We start from the raw sequence: 18,526 nt of genomic DNA on the forward strand, positions 1-18,526 counted from the left end.
TTCTGATATGATGATTTGATGATCAAACTGAAAACTTTTATTTTTGTTTCAGGATTCTTTGATGAGCAAAGTTTATTTGAAATAGAAATCTTGTCATTTTTGATCAATTTACTGCATCCTTGCTGAATAAAAATGAGTGTCTTTCATTTTGAACAGTGTTAATGAGCCATAATTCAAGGTTATCTCAGGTTCTCAACAAACCCATTCGTGAAGAAAGAAAAGGGGAACAAGGTCAGACTGTTCAGATGGGTTTGATCCATATATTTTTTGGGGGGTTAATCAAAAGCTCATGACATGAATAAAAAGACATATTGGTTTGATTTTTGAAAAGGAACATTTTATTTTGTTCTCTTACGTTCTAGTTTAGCTGTTCTTCGTCTGATTGTGATTCTGACGCTGGCAAACAGATCAGAGACACAATGACAAACACACTTTCATGTCCTTATTGTGCAACTATATAAGCATGATTATGAAGCAGTGCAAAACATAAAACAGAAGAACATTCTTCTTCATATTTCATGCCTTATTCCAATGTTCAGTTCCCTCCGTCAGATCCGAGCTGGAGAGACACGGAGACGCGACCAGAGCCGAGATCATCCCGAGAGATGTTTCTGATGAAGAACCTGCAGGAGATCGCATGATTTCATCTTCACAATCCAGCAGCAGATTCCTCAGCTGATCGTCAGACAAACGAAACGACTGTCGAGAGAAGAACGGCACTCAATCAGATCAGGAACTGGACAAGAAGATATATTCACAACAACACAAAAATACACCACAGAAGAGATCGCTTGGCCCAAAGTTAAAAGAGCCAATGGCTTCTTCACACTAAGAAAAAATGGTTCTTGAAAAGTTCTTTGGGGAATCAAAAACGGTTCTTTTATGAGTTCCCTTATTTTTAAGAGTGTAACAGTATCACAATGATGAGTAAATGACCAGTTCACGACATTAGACACCAGACGGGCATGACAACACGGCCTGTAGATCAATGATAAAGTGTTTTGACCCACAGAAGACCTTCACAAAGCCGAACAGACAGATGTGCGATCTTGCCTTCAGCCGGACGCTGTTTGAACGCGTTTACGGCTGTGAGCGTCTGGCCTGCAAACGCCTGCGGCTCAACGACGGCTGAACAAGACTCACAGATGCTTGTGAAATACTAGTGAACGCTGTGAGGACCTCAGCTCCTTTCACACGCTCCATTAAAAACCTTCTCTAATGGATTCTCATAGACAGCAATGAGCCCAAATGGAGAGCAAATGTTCTTCAGTTCATGAATCAATACTTCATTCGTGACCGATTCACGAGTCACAACACAGAGAATCCCATGCAGTTTGGCTGTTTCATTCATTATCATCATTTCAATCTTCACACACAATATTAAACTAGTGAAATAGAGTTTAGATCAGGTTACATGGTTAGTCATGCAGGTCTGACATCATGGTCCATTTTTAGATTAGTGTGTGTGACGAGACTAATTCACCTGAAGCTTGATTCATGAAACTGATGGTTGTTTCTGGAGTAAACTGGACACTGTAAGTTTCTCATCCAGAGACATTTAAAGGGATCAATAAAAGTCAATGGAGTTCAATGTTGTTTGGTTCTTAACATCCTTCAAAATATCTTTTTTTTCCAGAAGATAAAAGTCTGGGAAATGGCCTCTTCTCCCTCTCACACGAAGGTTTCATGAGTATAATAATGTCTCTTTCCTCCAGAGATCATTGAGATCATTTCTCAATCCAACATCATCTTTGATCAACATCAAACTTTTGAGCTTGAGCACACAACCATTTAGTTGCTCGTGTGAAGCTCAAAGCAGTCATCATCATTGTGAAGTTGAGACAAAATACAGTGAAATACTGCAGTTCTCCTGATCATTAATCAGTCATTTACATCAAACAGTCTCCGCAAGGCTTTTAACGTCTCGTGCCTCTTCAAACTGTTGACAGAAACTCAGCGCTTCAGACTAAACATCTGAGAGAGAAGAAAAACCCTGCTTTACTAGCTCTTCAACACTGACACTGAGAGAGAGAGAGAGAGAAAGAAAGAAAGAAAGAAAAATGAAGAAAAGAAAGAAAAGAAAGCTATAGATATGAGAATTTCTTGAAGTGTATTAGTAGTGAACACACAGTCTGAATGAGTTGCATGAACTAATGAACTGAGTCGTCTGAGTCTAAATGAGTTGTATGGATTCATAAACTGAGTCGTCTGAGTCTGAATGAGTCATATGAAGTCAAATTGAGTCATCTGAGTCTGAATGAGTCATATGAACTCACAAACTGAGTCGTCTGAGTCTAAATGAGTTGTATGGATTCATAAACTGAGTCGTCTCACAAGTCGAACTCACAAACTGAGTTGTCTGAGTCTGAATGAGTCATATGAAGTCATGAACTGAGTCATCTGAGTCTGAATGAGTCATATGAACTCACAAACTGAGTCGTCTGAGTCTAAATGAGTTGTATGGATTCATAAACTGAGTCGTCTCACAAGTCGAACTCACAAACTGAGTTGTCTGAGTCTGAATGAGTCATATGAAGTCAAATTGAGTCATCTGAGTCTGAATGAGTCATATGAACTCACAAACTGAGTCGTCTGAGTCTAAATGAGTTGTATGGATTCATAAACTGAGTCGTCTCACAAGTCGAACTCACAAACTGAGTTGTCTGAGTCTGAATGAGTTGTATTAAATCATAAACTGAGTCGTCTGAGTCTAAATGAGTTGTATGTAGTCAAATTGAATTGTCTGAGTCTGAATGAGTCATATGAACTCACAAACTGAGTCATCTGAGTCTGAATTTATCGTATGAAGTCATACACTGAGTCGTCTGAGTCTGAATGAGTCATATGAAGTCATGAACTAAGTCATCTGAGTCTGAATGAGTCATATGAAATCATGAATTGAGTCGTCTGAGTTCGAATGAGTCATATGAACTCATAAACTGAGTCGTCTGAGTCTGAATGAGTCAAACAACTCAGGTTATGAGTTCATATCAGTCTGAATGAGTCTTATGAACTCACAAACTGAGTCGTCTGAGTCTGAGTGAGTCGTATGAACTCACAAACTGAGTCATCTGAGTCTGAATGAGTCATATGAAATCATGAACTGAGTCGTCTGAGTTCAAATGAGTCATATGAACTCACAAACTGAGTCGTCTGAGTCTGAATGAGTCATATGAACTCACAAACTGAGTTGTCTGAGTCTGAATGAGTCGTATGAAGCCAAATTGAGTCATCTCAGTCTGCATGAGTCGTTTGAAGTCATAAATTGAGTTGTCTGAGTCTGAATGAGTCATATGAACTCGTAAACTGAGTCATCTGAGTCTGAATTTATCTTATGAAGTCACAGACTGAGTCGTCTGAGTCTGAGTGAGTCGTATGAACACACAAACTGAGTCGTCTGAGTCTGCATGAGTCATATGAAACCATGAACTGACTCGTCTGAGTGAGTCGTCTGAACTCACACTGTTCTGCTGAGTCTCCTCCAGAAGCTGCAGCTCCTGCTGGATTTCTCGCAGGCGTCTCTCTTCTTCTCGTCTCTGTCTCATGTCCCACAGGACTCGGTCTCCGGTGTTCTCCTCCAGACTCCCCTACAGCACAGCCAAGAGATCTCATTTCTAGAGTAACATAGAATAAACTTGAAAACAGACAATACCACTGTTTCAGATTCGTAGGACATTTGTGGAAAAGTGGTTAATACAAGTGAAGTTTGGAGTTGTTTTGATTACAGCGTCTCACATTGCAGGTCAGTGACTGTTGCTTATTTATTAAAATGTTTAACTGATATTTAGATAATTTCCTGTCTGGCTCCTGTAATAATGACCTGCAGACACTTTATCTCCTCAAGCTCTCACACGGAGTGTGCCACTGCCGCTTCTGTTCTCTGTGATTCAGTGAAATGCACTGGTAGGTAAACTGAAAGTGTTCATGGGATCGAAATGAACAAGCTGGATTCAGAAGAATCATGACCGACTGACCGCAGCTCATTCTCACACGCGTGTTTTCATGAAGCCTCCTTTACCAGCCCTCACAACCACTAAATACACGTTCGTTCTTGAAATGATGGGGGTATCCAGTATTCTCACATGACATCTTGAGGAAAAACACTTATTTAGAATAGAACTGGAGCAAGCTGAAGCACTAAAATTACCAAAACTAAAACTTAAAAATAATTTAAAGACATATAAATAAAAAAAATAGCAAACAATTTCCTACAATTAAACTGAAAACTAAAAGCCACTTCAAAATATTTACAAATGCCATGAAAAGCATATAAACAATACTAAAATAAATCAGATATGTAAAAGAAGCTGCACTGAAGACTGTAACGTTCAGCCTGGAAACTGGCGGCTCCTTTATAAAAACAGAGAGCGAATGAGTCACACAGAGTCTGAAGGAGCTCTGGACGTTCGGTCGATGCCACGTGGAAGCAGGAACGGAGCCAGAGTTTCCCTGAGCACGAGAACTACTGCAGCTCCAACACACACCAGAACGGATCAGACCTGGACTAACACACCAGAGCGGATTATCAGACACACGCTGTTAAAGACACGAGAGTGACACTCAAACCTGCAGATCAGAAGCACATGAATCAAAGTTACACGAATCTCTGCTGGCGTCTGTCAGTCCTGTCTCTGAACACATGATATGACACAACAAATCACAACAACATCCTGGAGAAAAACACTGGCAGAACAAAACTCCCGATGGATCGAACACACAGGTCAAGAGCAGAGCCAAATATGACTCCAGTCCTGTTCTAGTAAACGCTCCATCGTCTCTGACCCACATTCACAGCTGCTATCAATCTCTGATGGGAACGCTGCTGCTTTCATTGATTAGACACGGTCTGCTGAGAGTCACGACCCATCACACTGCTATTCCCATTTAGTACTTTTGTCTTGTTTTTCTGAACAAATATCTAAAACATTCTTAAATCAAGATAAAAGCAAAATGACTGAAGATATTAAGTCTCATTTTCTGAATAATGCATCAAAATGAAGCGAGTTTGTGCTTAAAACAAGAACAAATATCTGCATATGGGGTCAGAAAAATCAACTTAATTGAAAGGGACAACAAGATTATTTTTCTGACCTTATTTTATGAGAAAAACTCTTGGATTAGATACTTCACTGACGTAGATCATATTATTCTACCCAAAAGCATTTTTAATAATGTTCTTAGCAAGAACGGACCAGCGCAAGGCAAGATGCTACAGATGGATAAAACCAGTTAATCAATCACAGTATTAAATGTATTAAAAGTTTTCTGAAATGTTGTACAAATATGCAAATGAGGCATTCTCTAATTAAATATGCACTAGTTTTCATGCATTTCCAGAAATGTGAACATTGGATAAAGACAGGTTCATGTTTGATTTTGTTGATGTATTAAATGTTTTTACAGAGGGGGAGTTTGGATATCTCTTTTTATCACTCCATAAACAGCCACAACTCATTTTGAGAAAATGGCCTTCAAAGATGTCTATTTTTATCGTTTATTGGCTAAAAACTCAACCAAAAGACATTAAATAAAAGTTTAGTTTTAGTCAAAATGAAGTGAGTTTAAGCTTAAAACAAGAACAAATGTGTCAATGGGTACGAAAAATAATCTTTTAAATATTAAAAAAAAGGATAAAAATAAATAAACAGATACTAGAAGTTCAATTTTAATAAATAGATAAGAAATAAATAAATAAAAAGTAATAATAAAAATTAAATAAATTCTTTATTTTATTTAATCTAATTTTTATTATTTATTTATTTTTATGTATTATTTTTGTTTATTTTAATCAATTTTATACATATGATAGTACAGTTCTATGAGTAGAAAATAACATGTTTTAAGCAAAAACTATTTCATTTTGACATTTTTTTCTGAAAACAAGACTAAATATCTTCAGTTATTTTGCTTCTCCAGTAAATGTATCTTGATTTAAGAATGTTTAGATATTTGTGCTGGAAAACAAGACAGAAACACTGAGGAAGAACATTATTTTTTTGCAGTGAATACAAACACAAGCTTCTTTAGAGCGTGTTTTCCTTCTGTTTGTGCTGCAAAAGTGAAAGGAAAGTTCATTGAGAAGCAGAACAGAGGAGAACGTGTGCGACTGAATCAGGATCACAAGCAGATGAAAACTTAAGCCTCTCTCCTCAAACCTCACGTTCACCTCTAAATATTCATGAAGTCACTGAACGCTGGAGCCAGGACGAGCGTCAACGGGAAAGAGTTTCAAACGACTCCCTGGACGAATAAGACGAGAAATGAACCTCAATATTTCATTATTTACGACACTTCTTCAGCCTTGGCCTGATGAAGAGATGAGCTACTGTTACAGACGCTGTTTCACACTACACGCCAACATCTCGCTGACTCATTTCAGATGCTCAAATAATTTGTTTATTTTAAATATTGGTCTATTATGACTATTCTTGCGCAAAACTGCTCCACAAACACCTTAAATGATCTGCAAAAAGTCATTTTGGACAAAAAGAAATATTCAATGCAAAATGCCGCCCACTGTAATGACACTGACATGACAGGTAAAGAGGACCTCTGTGAAAGCAGGCCTGCTACAGGTCAGTACCTGAGATGGACAGTGTTCAGAACAGCGGCTCCGCACAGACAGGAAGTCCTGCACAGGAAGTAGCAGTTGCAGTCTGGAGTCGATGTGAAGGAGACTGTGGAGTTCAGAAGGTTCAGGACTGAAACCTTCACCGGCTGATAGAGACGACGAGACCGCCTGAAAGCCAGAAGAGCCGCGTTAAAGAAATTACTCACCTGACAATGAAAATTAATACAAAATGTTTGGCAAAATTTTACTGGGTTTTTTCCCAGCACAAATATCTAAAGATTCTTACAACCCTTAAGTACATTTTTGTCTTTTTCAGTTTTGTTTTTTTTTTGATAATTTTGTCTGTGCTAATGCCAACTGCATAAATTTTGGCACAAGCGTGTATTTTAATTAGAATTTTAATATTTCACCCTCATTTCCTTTAATAAGTCTATTTTACACTAGTAACAGAAAACAGTTCCTCTCAGGACCTTGAGGACTAAAATGACCCCATTGAAACCCATTAAAACTGCAATTTTTAATCCCAGGCCCATTTAACTGTAAAATGATGCAGTCTTTGTTAAAAGGCTTTCATTCTGTTGAATAGGGTTCAAATGGTTACTATTTTTTGCCAGATGGTGCCATTTTTTCAGGTTTGGCCTATAAAGCAAATACTCACTTTATTCCTGTTTTCTTCTGCATATTATGGAGCCAATCGGATAATTATGCAGCTATAATGGTGTGGGTGTGTTGGTATGGATGTCAGAGTGTGGTTTGTATGTGTGTGTGTGTGTGTGTCTAATATTTGAAAGAGAAAAACTCTACTGCAAATCACAAATGTAATGTGCACCAGTGGAGTTTTGCTGGCGTCTAATGGGGAAAATTTGGTACTGCGCCCAAACAAAACGTTACTGAAAGCTCATTTTTTGAGATATCAACCTCAAATTTGGAACACAACTTCATCAGATTTATGGCTTTGATTTTTTTTAAACAAGTTTTGCATTTAACATGTTTTAAAAATATATATATTTTAAATATAGATTTGCTCATAAATAATTTTCATAAACTAAAACCTCTATAACTTTTTTGTTTCACTTTTTTTATTTCAACAACAGTCTACCAAGGGTCTTCTTTAAAATGAGACCAAACTTAAGTCTGTACTACCAAGCTTCAAATTTTTATGAGTTTTTATTAGAGGACAAATTTTTAGTAGAGGACATTTTTGTCCTCTAAGGACCTTAATTGATGCAGAAGGATTAAATCAAAATACATTTACTGGAGAAGCCAAAGGACTATAAATTAAAGGGTTAGTTCACCTAAAAATGAAATTTCTGTCATTAATTACTCTCCCTCATGTCGTTCCACACCCGTAAGACCTTCGTTCATGTTCAGAACACAAATTAAGATATTTTTGATAAAATCCGATGGCTCAGTGAGGCCTCCATTGACAGCAAGATAATTAACACTTTCAATGCCCAGAAAGCTACTAAAGACTTATTTAAAACAGTTCATGTGACTACAGTGGTTCAACCTTAATGTTATGAAGCGACAAGAATACTTTTTGTGCGCCAAAAAAAACAGCAGTTTGGCAGTTTGATACACGCTCTGAACCATTGATTCAAAACAAAAGATTCGCAATGCTTCGCAGCCAATGGACTCATAAAAATAATCTTAATTCAAAGGGAAAACAAGTAGAAATTCACTTATAAGCAGGCTTTATATTGTTAAGCAAACTGGCTGAAAGCTTACCAATACAGCCTTTCTCAATACCATTCATTATCTGCTTTCAAAATCCGTCACAGATTTCTTGCTCTTTTTCAGAAGCACTCACATGAAAATAAAAGCCCAGCGGTTTTCCTGCACCTGGTATTTGCTTTTGGACGTCAAACAATCTTCTGATTGCTGCTCTCGTCGCTCGTCCAATGATCCCTTTAAAGCCAAATATCTAAGTCTTGACTAATATCCTTCTGTTTCCCAATGAGCAAATCTCCCATTAGGCCGAGCGAGCGGCGAGCGCTGAGGTCAGAGGTACGGTGAGGGTGAGGTAAGCTTTGTCTCGCTGCCCGCATGCAGTAAAGACTGAAGGGTGATTAAAAATCTCAATATAATGACAGTGAGCTCATACGAGCGTCAGATTACAACACTAACAGACGAATGCCCACCGATGTACAGAATAATCTTGATTTTTACAGGATTAAAGCTTGATTCGCATGTCCAGGAGGAACAGAAGTGATCGCAGGACAGTCAAAGAAAAGTCAGGATTCGGTTTGAATTCCTGTATTAAATGAATCACGAGACTTTTCCACTGATTCTCCATGTTTACGACCAAAATAAAACATGAACAAAGACACCAAGAAAAAGTGCTGATTATTGGAGGTCGCAGAGAGTTTTTACAGAGAAGTCACATGACTGAAACAGATCATTAAATGGTTAAATATATGCAAAGAAGACAAAACAGATGATGATGATGATGTACTGATTGGCAAAATCAATGGAAGGTTTTCAAACTTTAATCTTAAAATTATAAAAAAAAAAAAATAAAAAAAAAATTGTCATGAAAGGGAAGTTGCACTCCCTATTGTGTCGTAAATCTGAGTGAAACGCTTCGCAAACGAGAACAAATGTAGGGCGGGGCTTGATTTTGTCTGTGGGGAATTGATTGGATGGTTGTGGTTTGCTATTGGTGGATCTCATGTGAGTGACAGGTTGCCCCGCCCTCGTTATCAGAGAAGAGAAGAGATGCTGCAAGAGGGAGGAGAAGATATTCTGATTCAAGATTATGAGACAAGTGATATTAGCTGCTTATTTCCATTCGCTCATTCCAGAACTGCAGCAAGGTAACGCCTGACAAAAGCCTCTTTGTTCAGCCATCAGAATCCATTCACGCAGTTCTGCCTCCTCTGGCACGGAGGACGCGTTTCAGGGCAGGAACAGGAAGGATCAGTCAAGCTCCAGCTTCAACTGCACATTTGTGGGCTAAACGTGCACATTATGAGAGTTGAGTCTCTCTTACAGAGGAATGCGAGCAGCGGCGTCTGCCTTCCAGCTGTGTACGGAACAAATATAGAAGCATAATGGGTTTCTAGAGACGTTTCTGTGCATTTAGTTTCTGGCTTTGTTGTGCTGCGTTATATAAGACGTGTACATTGTGTGAATTGTTGTGTAAAGTTTATTCTGTCTAATGAAGTGTAGTGATTGTAACATAAATGGTTTATGCTGTGTAAACTGTGTATCTTGTTGATCATTTCCAGTAATGATTGTATACGGAACCGTGTCGGGCTGTCGATACACACCAATCAGTGTTTAGCTAGAAAAACAATCATCCAGCTCTGAAAAATAAGCAGTTTACACAAACACGAGAAACTACAGCGACTAATAGGTGAGACTCCAAGAGAAGGTAGAGATATCTGATATCATACTTTAAAGTCCCCATGAAATCAAAATGGACAATTCTTGTCTTTTTATGGAATATTGCAGTGTGATTTATCGGTGCACATCATTATTGTGTTAAATTCATGTTCCTCATAATCTTGAATCAGCATCTCTTCTCTTCTCTGATGACGAGGGCGGGGCAACCTGTCACTCACATGAGATCCACCAATAGCAAACCACAACCATCCTAATCAATTTCCCACAGACAAAATCAAGCGCCGCCCTACATTTGTTCTTGTTTGCGAAGCGTTTCACTTGGATATATGTCACAATACAGAGCACAACTTCCCTTTCATGATGACTTTTACAACTGACCAACATTATCAAAGAGAAGCTTTATCTCTTATAACAGTAGAGGATCTGTGTGTTTGGAGATATTTAAACTGAAATCATCAGAAATTATCCTAAAATACAGTAAAACATTGTTCAGAGAGGATCTTTCATTAATCAGGCATGAGCTGAATTGATCTGAATAACGACACTGTTGTCTTCAGTAGAGCTGCTTTACAGCTGAATCTGAAAGTGTCTCATATTTGAAAAAGTTATTTTCCTCTTTATTACTGTGAAGCTGCTGTGAAATAGTCTGTATTGTATGAAGTGTATAGCGACCAATTCAGTCAGAAATCTCACCTTCATTCCTGTCTGTCTCTCTGTCTGGTAAACATTTTACTACTGAAGGGACATATTTCAGACTGATGCTGCTGTGAGTCTCAGTCTCTCAGGGTCAGACAGTCAAACACATGCAGAGAGACTTTAATCATGTCAGAAATGAGCTGCAGAGTCCAAATGACATCAAACATCTGCAGACCATCGACAACAAGCTCCTGCAATAACAGGACGTTTCCATCGGAAAAGCATCTGCGATCCTGTTCGGTTTCCACGTGTAATTACAGAAAAAGGTTTGCAAAGGAAAGAAGGACGCTATAAATGTAGTGGCCAGTTCCTCCGGCGGTGAGATCAGAATCAGATAAGAGCAGCTCGTAAACACCAGCCAACGGATAACTTAAAACGCCAACAACCTGACAAACGTTTCAGCCTGAATAATCAACACAGAACTATAGAAGCCACGGAATAAAAAATTAATAAAACGGCTACGTATTTGCAAGAAAAAAGTCAGGATTGTGAGATAAAAAGCCGCAATTTTTTTTATTCCGTGATGGAAACAAGCTTCCATGTGGAAGAGAAGATGATTTGTTTTCTTTCATTGGCTTTTCATATGTTTATATGACACTTTTAGAAGATCCATTGATAAAGTGTGACACAAAATCTGATGTCAGCGACATCACTACGGTCACAACAGAGAAACTTGCATGACAGAGAAAATGACCCATTATATGAAGTTTAATATTGAGTGTTAGAGGATTGATCACTAGTACTGGTGAAAACTGACTTAACACCACTAATACGTGTGTGTGTGTGTGTGTGTGTACCTGAGGTTCAGCCAGTAGGTCACTATCGCTCTGTTCTTCCTCTAGATCTTTCAGTAGTTCCTCTATTCTCTCTCTCTCCTGCTGTGTGAGCAGAACCGGGTTCCCTGACGCTCCTACAAGCTGAACAACCACAAACACCATCAGTCAAATAATCAAACATTTGCTTTTTTATAAAATCACTGCAAAAACTGATGTTCTTCCTCAGTGTTTCTGTCTTGTTTTCCAGCACAAATATCTAAACACTCTTAAATCAAGACACATTTACTGGAGAAGCAAAATGACTGAAGAAAAGAAGAGAAACTGATCAAAATGAAGTGAGTTTCTGATTAAAACAAGAACAAATATCTGCCAATGGGGTCAGAAAAATCAACTTCTTTTCCCTTTGAATTAAGTTTATTTTTCTGACCCCATTGGCAGATATCTTTTAAGCATAAGTAAAAACAAAAGTTTTAATCATAAACTCACTTCATTTTGATCAATTTCTCTTCTCATCTTGTCATGTTTCTTCTCTAATAAATGTATCTTGATTTATGAATATTTACATTTACATTTAATCATTTAGCAGATGCTTTTATCCAAAGCAAATGAGGAGAACAGAAGCAATCGAATCAACAAAATAGCAACAATATGTAAGTGATATGACTAGTCCCAGTTAGTCTAGCACTGTACACATAGCAAAGGTTTTTTTTAAATAGAAAAAAAAATTATATAGAACAGAAAGTGTTAGTATTATTGGGTCAAGTGTTGATGAAAAAGATCCATCTTTAGCTGTTTCTTGAAAATGGTCGGGTTGAGTTAGGCAGGTCATTCCACCAGCAGGAACAGTCCAGGTAAAGGTCAGTGAAAGTGATTTTGTGCCTCTTTGGGATGATGGCACCACAAGGCAGAACAGCTACTGACCGATCATCTGGCTGGAATGAGAGGTAGAGTTGTGTGTCTTCAGCATAGCACTGATAGGAAAAGCCATGTTTCTGAAAGAGAGATCCTAGTGATGACATGTAGATGGAGAAGAGAAGCGGTCCAAGCACCGAGCCCTGAGGCACTCCAGTAGCTAGATGTTACGACTTACTTTACTTCACTTGCAGAACGCAAGCTCCTGGAGGACACATAGGTCTGAAGTAGTGAGTTTAGGTGTAGGGGTGCAGAACTAGTGGTTGTTCTGTAGGCAAACATCAGAACCTTGAATTTAATGCGAGCGGCAATTGGCAACAAGTTTATGAGGAGAGGTGTGATGTGCGCTCTCTTCAGCTCGTTAAAGACTCTTTCTGCAGCATTCTGGATCAGTTGCAGATGTTTGACAGTACATGCTGGAAAGCCTGCCAGAAGAGCATTACAATAGTCCAGTCTGGATAGAACAAGAGCTTGGACGAGGAGTTGTGTAGCATGCTCCGATAGGAAGGGCCTGATCCTCCTAATGTTGTATAAGGAAAGTCTGCAGGACCGGGCAGTTCTAGCAATGTGGTCCATGAAGTTTAACTGATCATCGATCACAACTCCAAGGTTCCTGGCTGTCCTAAATGGAGTTATGGTTAATGAACCTAGCTGAATGGAGAGGTTGTGATGAAGTGTTGGGTTGGCTGAGACCACAAGCAGATTTGTCTTCACAAGGTTGAGTTGAAGGTGGTGGTCCTTCATCCAGGAAGAAATGTCTGTCAGTCTGAGACGCAAGCAGCTACTGACCGATCATCTGGCTGGAATGAGAGGTAGAGTTGTGTGTATTCAGCATAGCAGTGATAGGAAAAACCATGTTTCTGAACGACAGATCCTAGTGATGTCATGTAGATGGAGAAGAGAAGCGGTCCAAGCACTGAGCCCTGAGGCACTCCAGTAGCAAGATGTTGTGACTTAAGCCGCTTTTCCACCATCGGGCCGAACGGTTCTTAGAATGGTAAGGAACGGTTCCAGTTGCGATTACAAACCGTTCTCGGCCCAGAATCGTGCTGGTAGAATCCGTGATGTCGACACATAGGATTGGTCACTTGTCTGTTGCCTGGCTACCAGTTTTTCCGTAGCTAGCTAAGCGCTCTATTTGAGCGACGTACACAAATTAATAATAAAATATCTAATCATCCGCCATAATGCGGTTGTTATTACATCTCATATCATAAGTAAATCGTTGCATTACCAAGGCAAAGACTGACGCTTTTGTATTACATTCCAAAGAGCGGCCGTTATCAGCCCCACAGTGGAAAACAAAACCGTAACCGTACCAGCTGGTCCGGATCGGCACAGAATGGAACAGTTACGCAATGAGAACCGTTCGGCCCGATGGTGGAAAAGACACCTCACCCGTCCATGACACCCTGAAGAACCTTCCTGAGAGGCAGTTCCTGAGATGCCCTTCATCATGAGGAGTGACAGGAGGATCTGGTGGTTAACTGGGTCAAAAGCAGCAGAGAGATCTAAAGAATGTTTAGATGTTTGTACTGGAAAACGAGACAAAAATACTGAGAAAGAACATCATTTTATGCAATGATGAAGCTGGAACCAATTCAGTGGAAAAACACAGAGCAGTTTCAATTGTACATTACAATTATTCCATTCAGTCCTGCTATGAATTGATGTATGTCCATGTTTAAAATAGAAACGTGACTTCTGTTCTTTACTTTGGTTCATGTCTGTAGTTATGGAAGCTTGTTCTCTTGACTCTTTCTCCGAATTGTGAGATATAAACTCACAGTTGCAAGTTATAAAGTCCGAATTGCGAGATATAAACACAATTCTGGCTTTTTTCCTCAGAATTGTGTTTATATCTCGCAATTCGGACTTTATAACTTGCAACTGTGAGTTTATATCTGAAAGATGAATAAATAAACCTTTAGCAGATAATATATATGGCGGTAAAACAGACCAAAACTCTTGATGACATTATCTTGCACTCGGGTGCATTTCTGTCCAATCAAATGCTGTGCAGTACAAGAAAGCCCCTCCCCCTGAGGCCACCTGTCAATATCACAGTCATGGCTGAGACGTCAACTAAAAGTTACTGACTATTTATTTAAAAACAAAGATCTTCAATATGTCCCTTGCTTCAATAAACAGTAAGACAATAAGAGTCTGGGGCATTTTAAAGCATTCCTTACCCACATGTTCAGTCATACGGCTGTAATCGGCCTGACGTGACCTCGACATACCTCAATATTTTTCTTGACGAAGTCTTGTCTGCGCTTGCTGCGAGCAGCTCCGCACCGTCTGCCGTCTGCAGTCTGATCCTCCATCACCTGCTGACCCACTTCAGCATGAGCGACACACTCAACCTGCGTGTGCTCTGTGGGAGTTCACACACACACACACACACACACACACACACACAGGTGATGGAGAAATGACTTCTTGGCATTTTAAGTTAAAGTGTAAAATATGAGCAAACAACACACAGGAGTCACATGAAGATCATTCATGACATCACAACGCCCTCTAGTGTGACTCTCGAAATAAAACAGACGAAAACAAATACATCCAGCTCAAATTTCACCCCAAAAATCACAAGGAAAAAAATACTTATTACTATTATTGCACAGGTTTAGAATGATGTTTCGATCCTTTACCGTCCATCTCCTGTCTCATGTTCGTGTCGTACTTCAGATCTAGAACTTCAGTCTCAAACACAGAGATGAAATCCACTTCTTCACAGTCCTGAGCTGAAGTGCACGAAGGGAAATAAAAGTGAATCAACTAACATTTGATCATGTTTACATCTAAATCATGACACATAAATCTTATATGTATCTTTACATGTGTATTTGTGACTCACAGTTGTCGGGTGTCAGTGCCAGGAAGCGTCTGGTGTTTTCCATCTCATTGCTGCTCATCCTGAGACTCACAGTCTGTAACGTGTGTCAGAATTACCAAAGAATAAAGGCACCCGTATGAAGTGCCGATGTGTTCGGATGTAAAGACGGACCTGAAGCTCCTGCCAGAGTCTCTGGTGCTGCTTCATGCCTTTCTGTTTCACCTCTCTCTCCGCCGTCGCCTTGAGAGCCAGAATCCGGTCCAGTCTCTTCATCTTCCTTATGGCTTTTCCCAACTCTGGATCTTCATTTTCTTCATCAGAGTCTTCTGTGAAATAATCAGTAGAACTCTTGATTAATAATAAGCTGCATTATGCTGGTTTACCACCATGTTCTCAGAGATAAAAATGTTTAATTTATCAATTAACACTCATTTCTACACTGAAAATAATTTGATGCAGAAACAATTTTCAATCAGAAACTGCTACTAAATTTCACAAACAATTACAAACAAACAGCATTGAGAAACTTTTAAAGTAGAAAAAAAATCACCCCCTCACTAAAGAACATCAAATCATAAAAAAAAACAAAGAACAAAGATGAAACATGAAATTTTGAAGTAGAAAAAATCTGAATATTGTCCTTATAAAAATAAAGTTTTATTTTTATAAAAGCTTATGTAAGAAACTTGTGTAAGAAACATCATCTTCTAGAAAAAGAAAACATTTTCATTTTAATTTGTTTAATTTATCAATAAGAGTATTTTCTATACCGGAAAAATTGCTAGTAAAATTAGCAAGAAAACCAAAACAACTACAAAAGTGAAATTTTGAAGTAGAAAAAAATAAATACCATTTTCTTGTGAAAATGTTCATCCCCTCACTAAAGACCATCAAACCACAAAAAAAAAAAAAAAAAAAAAAAAGAATACCAAAAAAAGCACTGTAAAACTTAAAAAAACAAAAACAAAGATAAAACATGAAATTTTGAAGCAGAAAAAAAAAATCTTAAGTAATATTTTCTTGTAAAAAAATAAAAAGTTTTACAAGAAAATACTACAAAATTTCATGTTTAATCTTTAAATCATTTTATAGTGCGTTTTTTTTTTTTTTCATTTTTAATTTTTTTTTGTGGTTTGGTGTTTGGTGAGGGGTGAACATTTTTATAAAAGCTTATATACTTATGTAAGAAATATCATCTGTTAGAAAAAGGAAACATTTTCATTTTAATTTATGTTTAATTTATCAATAAGAGTATTTTCTACACCGAAAAAAAATTGCTAGTAATTAAAAAAAATATAAAAAATTACAAATAAACAGCATTGAATTAAAAGTGAAATTTTGAAGTAGAAAACAATTAAATAGTATTTTCTAGTAAAAATGTTCATCCTCTCAATAAAGAACATTAAACCACAAAAAATAGATGAAAAAAAAAAAAAAATCACCAAATAGAGGACTGTAAAAATGATTTTTTTTAAAAGAACAAACAATAAACATAAAATTTTGAAGCAGAAAAAAATCTTAAGTAATATAACATTCTTGTAAAAATAATTAAAAGTTTTACAAGAAAATACTACTTTAGTTTTTCTACTTTAAAAGTTCATGTTTAATCTTTGTAAAACAATTTTTTTTACAGTGCACTCTTGCGATTTTTTCTTTTTTATTGTAGTTTGTTGGTGTTTAGAGAGGGGGTGAACATTTTTACAAAAGCTTATATACTTGTGTAAGAAATAACATCTGCTAGATTCCTCCAATTAGAAACATTTCAATATGATAAAATATATATTATATTTCCAGGCTTTATGCTTTATGATGCTGTTGTTGTCGATTCTCCAAAGCTTTGAATCTTTTCCCGGGACGATCGTGAAAACAGCTTCATTTCCACATCTTTTCTAATGCGTACTGACCTCTGACACACACAAACACACACCGAATGCCGTCAGAAGTTTACCGACAGCTTCAGTGTACTAAACTAATGATCGGAGCGGTCAGTTCCTCGTTCTTTATGAGCGTTTCCTCTCGTTTACCTTGATCAGAGCTGTTTTCTGCTGTAAGATCATGTGTGCTGCCCTGAACCTGTTTCAGGAGACAAACAGCCATTAGCTCTTCCCGTCTCCAGACACTCAGATGTTCCTCAAACAGCAGTGAAGCTCCACCTGTGTGTGCGTGAGGTCCGGGCTGAGCAGCTCCAGAGATCCGGGACGCTCTCCACTCCTTCTTCTGATCTCAGAACCGGAGGCCGGCCGAGAAATATCATCCAGACGACCCTTTGTTATGTCCATACAGTCCACAGACACTGGAACATTATCATCATCACACAGCAATTGATCCTTGAGCTTATATATCGCTTTATTTACATTTACATCGTGAATGTATGCAGGTAGAGTTGGATATACTATACTAACTTTATATACAGAAATATAGTTTACATTTTGTAATGAATGATATACAGTCCAAATATAATGTAGAATGGCACTACTATATACAGTACTAGCCAGTTATTTCACTTGCAGTCACATTTATGTTTCATACTTTTACTTATCGTGTGATTGACAGTCAACACTTCATGATTCCTGATGAATGTCAAACCTTGATCAGTGAGCAGCTTCTCTGTGTTCTTCTTCTCATGCCAATCATCTGGATCCTGAACAGAATGACAGCAGACTGACTGTGTGTGTGTGTGTGTGTCTAACTGGGCCTCCATCAGATGCTACCAGATGAAATACAGCATATACTGACTGAATGTGTGTGTTTAAGTGTTTCCTCACCGTCTGTTCTGTGAGAGTCGAGCTGATGAACTCCAGACGATCCTCAGAAATCTCCATATCAGCCTACAACACAACATTTACAGCAACAGAAGTATTAATCACGTGACAGTGCAGCGGTATTCAAGTTAAATATGATCAAACTAATCAGAACATGTCGATTTATTCGTTCAGCTTCAATTAAGCAGCAAACACACTCATATTATATTAAAGTAAATCAGTCTCTCACACTGCGAACTTCTCGCGGTTCTCCGTTTGTTTACACTCTGTATCCAGGGACGCCAGATCTCCCGGATGTAGTAACTACACAAATTCAGCCTGACGCAGCTTCCCTAAACCCATTTTAGAAAAACTGCATTATATTCCATAAAGTGAAGGCGGATTTTTGTGAGTGAAACTGTGAAGCCGAATTTTTTCTGGGATAAAAGGTTTTTGCAACAACTTTCCACTCACCGTTGCAGACTGACGCCACAAGAGCGCGCCAAACTACAGCGCGTGCACAGCACATAGACACAGCACTAGGCGCGTCACACCAATGTACTTTCAGTCATTTTAAATCAAAAATAAAACAGGTCACTACCTTCATACTTTAACAGAAGCGAAAAAATGACTAAGAAAA

At 38.2% G+C, this 18,526-nt stretch overlaps 1 protein-coding gene across 10 annotated transcripts; it reads right to left on the reverse strand.

Annotated features, from left to right (window-relative positions):
- Positions 1-315: 315 nt before the first annotated feature.
- On the reverse strand, positions 316-18,505 carry LOC127498302 (fibrous sheath-interacting protein 1-like). Of its 10 annotated transcripts, XM_051867527.1 has the most exons (14): positions 18,361-18,505; positions 18,137-18,239; positions 17,911-17,973; positions 17,675-17,786; positions 17,299-17,438; positions 17,170-17,218; positions 15,317-15,471; positions 15,167-15,239; positions 14,961-15,053; positions 14,547-14,680; positions 11,413-11,532; positions 6,584-6,739; positions 3,462-3,587; positions 316-699 (listed from the first exon to the last, which is right to left on the reverse strand). In XM_051867527.1, exons 3-14 carry the CDS (start codon positions 17,965-17,967, stop codon positions 517-519), a joined length of 1,398 nt encoding a protein of 465 aa, XP_051723487.1. In that variant the 5' UTR covers positions 17,968-17,973; positions 18,137-18,239; positions 18,361-18,505; the 3' UTR covers positions 316-516. The 10 variants fall into 10 exon arrangements, with proteins under 10 accessions (XP_051723487.1, XP_051723488.1, XP_051723492.1 ...); XM_051867528.1 differs by having other exon boundaries at positions 17,911-18,239; XM_051867532.1 differs by lacking the exon at positions 18,361-18,505 and having other exon boundaries at positions 17,732-17,786; positions 18,137-18,354.
- Between the last annotated feature and the right edge of the window lie 21 nt (positions 18,506-18,526).

Source organism: Ctenopharyngodon idella, chromosome 17 (genome assembly GCF_019924925.1).
Source record: "Ctenopharyngodon idella isolate HZGC_01 chromosome 17, HZGC01, whole genome shotgun sequence".
Lineage (NCBI taxonomy): Eukaryota > Metazoa > Chordata > Actinopteri > Cypriniformes > Xenocyprididae > Ctenopharyngodon > Ctenopharyngodon idella.